This window comes from Giraffa tippelskirchi, chromosome 1 (assembly GCF_054371585.1).
Source record: "Giraffa tippelskirchi isolate mGirTip1 chromosome 1, T2T-mGirTip1v1.2.pri, whole genome shotgun sequence".
NCBI lineage: Eukaryota > Metazoa > Chordata > Mammalia > Artiodactyla > Giraffidae > Giraffa > Giraffa tippelskirchi.
Window position 1 is genome coordinate 54,283,904 of NC_137275.1, and position 10,732 is coordinate 54,294,635.

At 43.1% G+C, this 10,732-nt stretch overlaps 1 protein-coding gene across 8 annotated transcripts in view; it reads right to left on the reverse strand.

The window, feature by feature from the left end:
* FAM114A1 (family with sequence similarity 114 member A1) overlaps positions 1-10,732 on the reverse strand; it is a 72,520-nt gene that overhangs the window by 61,566 nt on the left and 222 nt on the right. For 5 of the 8 annotated variants that reach the window (XM_081526073.1, XM_081525817.1, XM_081526332.1 and 2 more), the window contains exon 2: positions 784-1,139. In XM_081526073.1, coding sequence (XP_081382199.1) covers positions 784-1,131 — 348 coding nt within the window. In that variant the 5' untranslated portion in view covers positions 1,132-1,139. Of the gene's footprint in view, positions 1-783; positions 1,140-10,571; positions 10,619-10,732 lie in introns of those variants that run through there. The other 3 variants (XM_081525988.1, XM_081526151.1, XM_081525721.1) reach the window with 1 other exon arrangement.

Consider the following 10,732-nt stretch of genomic DNA (forward strand, 5'->3'; position numbering starts at 1 on the left):
AAATATGCAGTAAAATTTAAGTGATGTTAAAGAAGCATTAACTTGTTTAGGGTGGAATTAGGTTCGTTTATAATTTGGACTCGTTATATTCAATATTGGAGAAGGCAATGGCACCCCACTCCAGTACTCTTGCCTGGAAAATCCCATGGACGGAGGAGCCTGGTAGGCTGTAGTCCATGGGGTCGCTAAGAGTCAGACATGACTGAGTGACTTCACTTTCACTTTTCCTGTTCATGCACTGGAGAAGGAAATGGCAACCCACTCCAGTATTCTTGCCTTGAGAATCCCAGGGGTGGCGGAGCCTGGTGGGCTGCCGTCTATGGGGTCACACAGAGTCGGACACGACTGAAGCGACTTGGCAGCATATTCAATATTACAATATTGCTCACTTACTACTGAGTAGCTTAGTATCTTACTGGGTTGCTTAAGATCTCTGAGCCTGATTGCCTCATCTATAACTTGGGGTTAATAATATCCAGCTTAGAACCTCAAGGAACTGTTGTATGGAGTGAATTACTTAACACATAGAGTAGTTAAGAGAGTGCCTGTTGTGTCCAATAATTTGGTGGGGGTTATTGTTAATAGAATACAATCAACAAAATGAAAATATTAGAATGACCAATTATTCTCATATACGCCTTTTCTCACCAAACAATACATCTCTGATGACAGAGGTAATGTCATAGTGTATAATGAATTTCCAATTCCTAACCACACAGCTTGGCACAAATCTAAGCCCATGGTAGGTATCAGTAAGAACTCAGTCAAACGAACCACTCCTACCGGATCATTCTGTTCTTTCAGGGGTATTTCGGATCCAGGTTCTGCCTCGAGGCTCACGGCATCAACACACTCGGCGAGGGCATCCTCAGTCACTTCTCCATTGAGGGGCGGCTCCATGGCACCAAGGTCTTTGGGCTGCTCAGCGAGTCCAGTGTCAGCAGTCTCTGCACCCTGAACAGCCTCATTTTCATGCACATCTCCTCTAGGATTTGCTGGCGTTAGCTCATTTGAAATTGCAGCTGAATCACAGTGCACTTCCGCATCTTTGGGTAAAGTATCACTGTTGGGCTTGTTGGTAATTTCTTCTTTGTCTCCACAGGCTAATGTGTCATCGCCATTGTCAGACATTTTAATATCTGTCAACATGATTCAAACAAACAACTTACTCTTTATCTGAATTATTAAATTTTAATTCAAAGCCCTGAATAATTAAATCTGGTGGGGGTAAGCTTTTTTCTACCAAGAAGAAACTTTATGTAACTCTGTGTAGGCCGAATAATGGCCCCCCAAAATATCCATGTCATAATCCTTGGAATGTGACTTGGCTTCCTATGCAGTGAGGTCCTTATATCTTTATTTTAGACTAATGAAATTATCAGGCTTCCTAGGTGGCTCAGTGGTCAAGAATCCGCCTGCAATGCAGGAGATGCAGGAGACACAGGTTTCATCCATACTCACCTTGTGAATGTTACTTTATATGGCCAAAAGGACTTTGAACATATGATTAAATTAAGAATCTTGGATTACCTGCATGTGTCTTAATTGAAATCACAAGCATCCTTATCAGAGCAAGGCAGAGGGAGAGCTGACTGCAAAGAGGAAAAGGTAATGTGATGACAGAAGCAAAGATTGGAGTGATGCACTCTGAAGATGCAGGAACAGACCACAAGTCAAGGAACACAGGTGGCCACTAGATGCTGAAAAAGTCAAGGAAAAACATTGTCCCCCCAGACTCTAGAACTGTAAGAGAATACATTTGTATCGCTATAAATCATGTTGGTTGTACTTTGTTGCAGTAGCAATAGGAACTAATACAGACCTACAGTGCTATCTTTAAACTTTCATGGATCTTTCACCTGGCAAGAGGAAATATGCATATAGCAACTAAGAGCATTATTTGTATCTGTGAAAGTATTTACTTCTATTTACTTCATATGACTTAATTATATTTGTAGCCATAATAAGAATAAGCATGGAAAATACCTGAGAGCTTATTTAAAGATGCTTGACATTTAGTATTGCAATGTGGTCAGAAATTCAAATTGAGAAAAACATACATACACAGAAGTGTGCCTTGTTGGGTACCAGCCCATGAAGGTCTGAGCTTTCTTTGGTCAACAGTTTAGATGGGAAAACCCAAGGATGAAATGGAATAAAAAAGTGACATATTAAGCCAAATGAGGAACGGAGCCATTACAAAATAACATACAAAACAGAAACCTCTTTATGAAGCTTGTGAGTTATTGCTACCATGTTCAATAGTGCAGTTCAACAGAACTTTCAGTGGTGATGAAATGTTCTGTATTTATGATGGCCAATATGGTAGCTAACAGTCACATATGGCTATTGAATACTTGAAATGTGGCTGATGCAACAGAGGAACTAATTTTTAAATTTAATTTGAAATAATTTTAACTTAAATTTATACAGACATGTGTGGCTAGTGGCTACCTTATTGGATAACATATCTTCAGAAGGATATTTCAGGATGATAATTTCCTTGTGTGTGTTTGCGTATGTGTGTGTATGTTCAATCGAATCAGTCATGTCAACTCTTTGCAACCCTATGGACTATAGCCTACCATGCTCCTCTGTTCATGGGAGTCTCCAGGCAAGAATATTGGAGTGGATTGCCAAGCCTTCCTCCTGGGGATCTTCCTGACCAGGAATTGAACCCACATCTCCTGCATTGCAGGCAGATTCTTTATCATTGAGCCACCTGGGAAGCCCAATAATTTCATTAGTCTAAAAAAGAGATAATGACCTCACTATATAAGAAACCAAGTTGCAGGCTAATCAGTGGGTATTTTTGTTGACCTCAGTGTTTACCAACTGGTCAAATCTCTGGTCACTGTTAAGACCACAGTATGTGGGAAGCCATTTCACATATTGGCCATGTGATGACAGTGGCCAACTTACAATTCATGTGCACATGCCAATAGTCTTGACCCCTCAAACAGTCGTTCCTTAAAATTGTCTAGCTATTTTATCTCTCCCTTGGTGAATCTCGTTCCTTTCTCACAGTTTTACACAATTCTATGCTGTGATTCTCAAATACCTACCTCCATTCCACAAAGACAGAAAGTAAATTAGTGGCTTCTAGCGGCTGAAGGGAGGGGGGATGAGTAATGATTGCTAATGGATGTGGATTTCTTTTGTGGATGATGAAAATGTCCTAAAACTAAATAGTGGTAATGGCTGTATAATTCTGTGAATATATTACAAGCCACTGAACTTCACATTCAAGAGGCATGAATTTTTAGTATGTGAACTTTGTGATGTGTGAATAATATCTCAACACACTTTTACAGGAAAAATCTAGCTCCAGATAAGCACTTCTAACGGCAAGCTGGACATCTCATCCTGTCCCAAAGAAAACATATCTTGCCATTAATTCTAGATCTTCACCTTGACCTTTGTTTCTTTTAATGGCACCTAGATTTCTCCAACATAGGCTTAAAATCTCAGAACTATCAATGATCAAATCTTCACTCTCTCAAGAATATATGATATTGAAAGCTATTATATCATTTATCAAATGCCTGTTAAATTTAGGCTCTTTAAAATGCATTATCTCCTGTGAGTTAGATATGATGAGCTCCATTTTACAGATGATGCAACTAGTGCTCAGAAGTCACACTTTAAAGAATAGTGGCAGATTTGAGCTCTGAACCCACGTCTGACTTCGAACATCATAGCCCTATGCCAGCTATCTCTTCTCTTATATTCAACCAGTGCTCAAATCCTAGAGGCTCTTTACTCAGAATCCAGGGACTTCCCAGGTGGCACTACTAGTAAAGAATCCATCTCCCAATGCAGGAGGTTCAAAAAATGCAGGTTTGATCCCTGGGTTGGGAAGATCCCCTGGAGGAGAAAATGGCAACCCACACCAGTATTCTCATCTGGAAGATTCCATGGACAGAGAAGCCTCGAGGGCTACAGTCCATGGGGCTGCAAAGAGTCGCACATGACTGAGCACACACACACATCATTTATTTCACTTCTATTTTCCCTGTCATCACATTCAGCCAGGTCCTCCATGTGATCTACACTGATGATTTCAATATTAGGTTCACCCCTCCACAGTTATTCTCCCTTTCACTTCCTCATCCTTTACCTCACTGCTCTAATTACATCACCTCCTGCTCAGATATTCTCAGGGGCTTCCCACTTCCTACTGAGATGAAGCCACATCCTTTAGCTGGCATCCAAGGACCTCTGTGCTCTGATCACGCTATGCTTATCTCCCACAATGCCCTTCAAAATCCTTAAATGAGACAATATAAGTATGTGAACAACCCTGACATTCACAAAATACTGTCAGGTGGCTCTTGGTTCAGTATGTTGTTTTAACATATTTAAGGCCCATTTAGAGTAACCATCTTCTCTATATTTTGTTCCTCCTAACTGGATATGATTTTTCTTCCTCTGAACTCTCAGAGCACTTTGGATCTATCTCAGTTCGGATGGTTACAATCATCTTTAATTAGAGTCGTTTGAGTGTTATCCTAATATGTTGTAAATACTATGAAGACAAGAATCTTCCTTGTTTTGTCTTCATATTCTATATAGCACTTAACATGGTTTCTTGAACACTGTAGGAAACTCAACAAACATGCGTATTGAGTTATATTAATATTTTTGTGAAGATTTAAAATTAAAGTGTAATTTGAAATGAAAGTAAGCCGCAAATTCCTTTACTTCATTCACTACTCAGGAGCTATCTTACAGCAAGTGGTTTCAAATGACCCATATTGTCTTTCTTCTGTTCCTTCACCTCCAAGATAACTGGGTTAGAATGTCTCTTTTTAAACAAAAATACATGAATTCTCTGATAACACAACTATAAACAAGTCTGCAGATGGGAAAAGCAAAGAATGCATCCTCCCTTTTGGTTGATACATTAAGTTTCGGGTATTCAAGGTTGGAGATGGTCTGTCAATAAGTATGGTCAATGCCTAGATAAAATAGTAAAGAGTGATTCTGGCTACCCTACAGAAAAGGGATTGTTACTGTGGTTTATGGGAGAGGGATGAGATTGAGGGAGGGTAACTGAAAAGCTATTGTCACGTGGAAGCTTATAAAATTTCTGTGAAAACCAGTCAGGACTGGCCTGGACAGAGATTGGCAAACTACAGCCAGGTACCTAAATTTGCCTTCCCTCTGTTTTGGTAAATAACATGTTATTGGAACACAGACATGCTCATTTGTTTATGTACTGTCTATGGGTTCTCTAGTACAACAGCAGAGTTGAAGAATGGCGAGAGAGACTACATGGCCCCCCAAATTGCAAAGCCTAAAATAGTTACTATCTGGCCCTGTATAGAAAACGTTTGCTGACCCATGGTCTAGGACATTCCTTCACTGCCATGGCCTAGAGTTCTCCTAATTTACCCTTTTTTTTTTTTAATAAATTTATTTATTTTAGTTGGGGGCTAATTACTTTACAATATTGTAATAGTTTTTGCCATACATTGACATGAATCAGCCATGGGTTTACATGTGTTCCCCTTCCTGGACCCCCCACCCACCTCCCTCCCCATCCCCTCCCTCTGGGTCATCCCATTGCCCCGGCCCTGAGCCCTTGTCTCATGCATCGAACAAGGAATGGTGTTCTGTTTCACATATGATAATATACATGTTTCAATGCTATTCTCCCAGAACGTCCCACCCTCACCTTCTCCCTCAGAGTCCATAAAATTGTTCTATGCATCTGTGTCTCTTATTCTGTCTCGCATATAGGGTTATCGTTACCATCTTTCAAATTCCATATATATTTTCAAATATATATATATATTTCAAAATATATTTCATATATATATTTCATACATATATATATGTATATGAATATATATATATTCAAAATATATTTCATATATATATTTCAAAATATATATATTTTCCTAATTTACCCTTATCCTCACCTGGATCCTAGGGGTACAACCATAAGGAGATTGAGCACATACTTGGACATCACTTATATTCCCCCTTTTGTGTTCATCAACATATAGTCAAAGGCACTGTCTGATATTTTAATTTCTTTGTAAGATAATTTGAAAAACCTTATTATTTATCTGGATTATTAAGAAGTTCCAAACTATTTCACTTCTCTATCAGCAGGAACACGAGAATAAACCTGGTTATAATAAACATTTATGGGTGAATAAAAAGCATTATAAACATTTTGTATCCGCTTCACCTTAAATTGTTGTGATACTGTTCCTAGTGCTAAAATATTTCAGCACATACCATGGAACATCTACATGGATTAGTTGTATTTTATGCCCTGGGGGTGGCTGGTTAACATTTTAAATGTCCTATTAAGGAATATAGTTTTCAAGGTCTTTAGTTACCATTTCAGATTCTGTAATGGACTGTTCACCTCGTGAGAGGGTTTAACCATCCCTCTCTCTGAACACTATTTATCAGGGGGTACTATTAAAGCTTCCCCAGTGGCTCAGATGGCAAAGAATCTGCCTGCAATGCAGGAGACCCAGGTTCGAACCCTGGGTCTGGAAGATTCCCTGGAGAAGGGAATGACTACCCACTCCAGGTTTCTTGCCGGGAGAATCCATGGACAGAGGACCATGGCAGGCTACAGTCCATGTGTCACAAACAGGTGGACATGACTGAGCAACTAACACAATACACTATTAAAAGCATTTTTCACCGATAAAATGGAAATGGTGCTTAAAGTGGATTGGCAAGAAATTATGTACAGGTACTTTCTGCTCTTCCATTTTCAGGGCAAAAAATTATACTGAATCCAGCAGCTACCAAGCTTTGCCGTAGAGTTTTTCTAGTTCTTCTACTCATTGCAGGAGCACATCAAAGCCTGATTACAAGGTTAGCTGAGTCCTGCCTCCAGAGCGGTCCTCACCCAAGGCCTAAAAAGACAGAGAGCTAGGACTTCATCAACTGACAAGAACAAGCTGTATATCTGAGCCTGGTTGCTAACATACATGGGAGTGTGTGGCAGAACTCCTGAGAGTGGATTCTGGTTCTATCAGTTGCACAGAGGAGCCTACCACTCTCACCTGTCTCTGATGGCCAAACTGCCTTAGGTCAGGTCAGCTCAACTGTGGAAAAATGACCGCAACAAAACCTCTCTTCCCTGTGGCTACTCTGTATCCAATTATCAACATGAAGCCATTTCTTCAGAAATACACGTGACATTCAGCTGTATGGAGTTGAACCAATACTGTTAGGACACATTTATGGACAATTTATTTCAGGAAGACTATATTTTTACATCTTTTCAAATAATCAAAATGGTCAGCCCTACTTTAACTTCTAATTGTATTTCATTCTAATTGTATGTGAACTTTTCTACCTGTTACAAGTCCATATTTTCCCTGAATCTAAACCAAAAAAAGAAAGCTTCCTCCAAATCTCTTTTATTCTGGTAGGCCTTGGTCTACTCTGGATGTTATGATAGGAGAGAGGTAGTCATTTTTAAAACAGTGCCCTTCCATCTGAAGTCATTACAAACTGTGTATTCTAAGACATAGCTGTTTGTATGTAGGGACTGTTGGTGTCCACAAGGACTACAGCCGGGATGCACGCTGTGTGTCCTGGTTTGGCCCCCATCTCTGCCTGGGTGCCCCAGAAGCAGTCAGATTTAAACTTGCCCTGATTTATGGTTTGGAATGTTGACCATTACAGCTGTGTCCTGTGGCTTTGATGCTAGGGAGCCTCAACCCATAGAAACAAGGAAGTTTCTTCAGTAAACTCCAAGAAGAGGAAGAGTGGCATATAAAGATGCCTTTGTGGGCTGGGAATATGTTAGTTTTTCTAAGTCAATTCAGTCATCACCTAAAATGCTCCCAGAACTATGCTAGGTATTGATGCAGCAATTTCATGGCTCCAAAAATAAGTTTAAAACGGAAGACATGGTTACCATCCTTCTGTTGCCATCCGATTCCTGGTCAGTGAAGGACAAGGAAACCACTGCATCTAACACGAAATGGTTAAATGATGATGTAAAACAGCACATCACAGCAGGTAAAGAAGTCCCTGAACTAGACTGATCTCATACAAGGGAGAACCTTGAAAGAGGCTTTGACAGTTATTAAGGCATGATGGGAAACGAGTATGTGCAAGTGCTAGGAATGAATCTAGACATGCAGAACGGATGCTATGTGGCTGGGCCAAGAGCCACACGGAGGACCATCGAGGGATGGGAGGGATGGATGTGGAGGTGGAAAGAACTGTGCTCTGATCCTCTATCCCTCTGCGGGTGTACAGCCCACTCATTCTCGTTGGGCTTCCTCATTTCCTCCTCTGGAGAGTAAGGGTGGACATAACGATCTGCATACTTTGTTACCCAACACCAGACTGCAGGACTGGGACCAGCCCGTGATGACAGAGAAAAATGAGGACAAGATAGCGAGTGTTTCATCAGTCTAAATTTATTCAACATAAAGGACTGCCTTCATCTTGCAAGTTTAGCCTTCATGCTTTTCTTGGTATTAAAACATCTTTCATTTTATGAAATAGTATTGGAGTGCATGGACTTGTTAAATGGTCTCACTTGGCAAAATAAGAAGTTGGTAATACAATACCCTGTGTGAGATCACTGCCCCCAATTTTAAAAAGTGTCAGTCAGTGAAAGACTGGGAAAAAAACTGTGGATTACAGGATCTTAACCAGGTTGCAAGAGTTCCTATGGTACTTGATAAGTACGTGTACCCAGAGCCCAGACTCTTTCCCCCAGTCTGGCTTCCACACGTCTGCCAGGTAATTTTATGAAACATGAATAAGGACCTATTTGCTCCCCTGTTTAAAAAACATGAGGTTTAAACACCTTTGCATGGCATCTGGGGCCCCTCATAGTCCAGCTCCCCTTTCTCTATCAGCCTCCTGGAACTCTCAACTCACCAGACAGCACATTTTCCATCACTGCCCACACAGCTCATAAACATCTCCACCTTCACTTATGCTGTTTTTTCTGACCAGGATGCCCTGCCTCCAACTACCTGGCAAAGTCCTGTTTTTTTTTCTCAGTGTCTAATGTCACTTTCACCAACTCCATGTACCTGAGTTTGAGCAAACTCCAGGAGATAGTAAAGGACAGGGAAGCCTGGCGCGCTATAGTTCATGGGATGGCAAAGAGTCTGACATGACTCAGCGGCTGAACAACAATGTAACTTTCTACTTTGAAATTTTCCCACATTTGCCCCATTCCTTCCAATGTTTTAGGAGATACACTGCATGGACTTCTATGGCATTTTTAAGGAGTATTTATTTGTGTCTTTTTTTTAAAGGAGACATTTATTTCTGTCTCTCCTCCAGAACTGTGACCAACAAGAACCTAGCTTGTTTTCTGACACTCTAATATCTACTGAACTGAAATATATTGTTTGATATTGATGAAAGAGAAAATGTGTGATTTAAGCCTGGTCTAATAATGTCTGAATCCCTGAGAATCAGCAAGGCTCCTTCCCACCCTCAAATTAATTCTGCACTGGCTCCAAGGAGCCGCAAAACCCACCCTCAAAGTTCCCTTCCTTTGCTTAAAGCTTATGCCTTAAAGAGTTTATCAGATTTTTTTTCCTGAGCTCAGGTTTTGCTGGAGGAAAGGAAGAAGAGGCAGGGAATGGACACAGGTGAGGTGGGGAAGGGGCACCGGGAGGAAAAGACGGCAGAGAAGGCTCTGAGAAGAAAGCCTGCCTACTTCTTAGAAACTAAGAAACTCAGGGTGGATGAGGTCTTCTGGAGTTCAAGAGACATTGATTTTAAAAGCCGCCCGCCTGACCCTCTCAAGATGTTTAGGATGAGAACTGATGGCATCAGTAGGATAGAGGGATCACCCTGACAGCTCATGTAGAGAGTTCTTCCTACTCCAGGAAAGGCAGTGAAGTTCAGGCGCCTGATCTGAGATGGTTGGAAATACCTGGTTCCAGGGAAGAAGACGAGCGACTGGGCGGGCGGGTGGGGGGTTGGGGTGGGGAGTGGTGCTCAACCTGAGGGATGTGAATAGAGGTGCTGCTGGCTCAGGGTGCCTGAGGTCTGTAGCGGAAGAGATGATGAGCTTGGGTGGGAGGGCAAGGCCGGAGCTCGGCTTTTCCAGGCCAAGGGCTGGCGAACCCCGGGATGGGACTTGCTTCGCCTGTGCCCGCCGCTGCGGAGACCCCGCAGCCTGCCTCTCACTGGGACCTGGGACCTGGGGGAAACTTTTTCAGACTTGCTTTGTGCTGGGACCGAATACTTCGGGAGCACAAGACAGGCTCCGCAGAGGTTCACGCCGGCCGAGGGGGCAGAGCCGGAGTGCGGGCGTGTGGGTGTGTGCATGAGCGTGGACCCGGAGCGACACACACTCACACACACACACTCACACGCCCGCACCCACGCGGGGCCCTCGGCCGCGCCGCCCGCGCCTCCCCGGACCTTCACCCCCAGGGCCGTTCCCTCCGGTCCTGCGCCCGGTGCCCAGCTCCTGCCGACTCTGGGTACCGAACAGGATAAACAGAGGGCAGGGAATCCCCATCACCCCGCGGCAGCTGTCCCCGCATCCCCCCGCCCGCCCGAGGAAGGGGGTGAAGGCGAGAGGTGCCTGGGGCTCTTACCGCTCAGGCGGCCGAGTGCGCGCGGGAGCGGCGCCGGGTCCCGCCCCGCCACGTCGGCAGGGCTGGCGGGGACGCGGCCGGAGGGCGGGCCGGAGGGGGACAAGGCGGACTGGTGGAGCTGCCCCGCCCCGCGGCCCCACCAGGGCCCCGCCCCCGTGGCC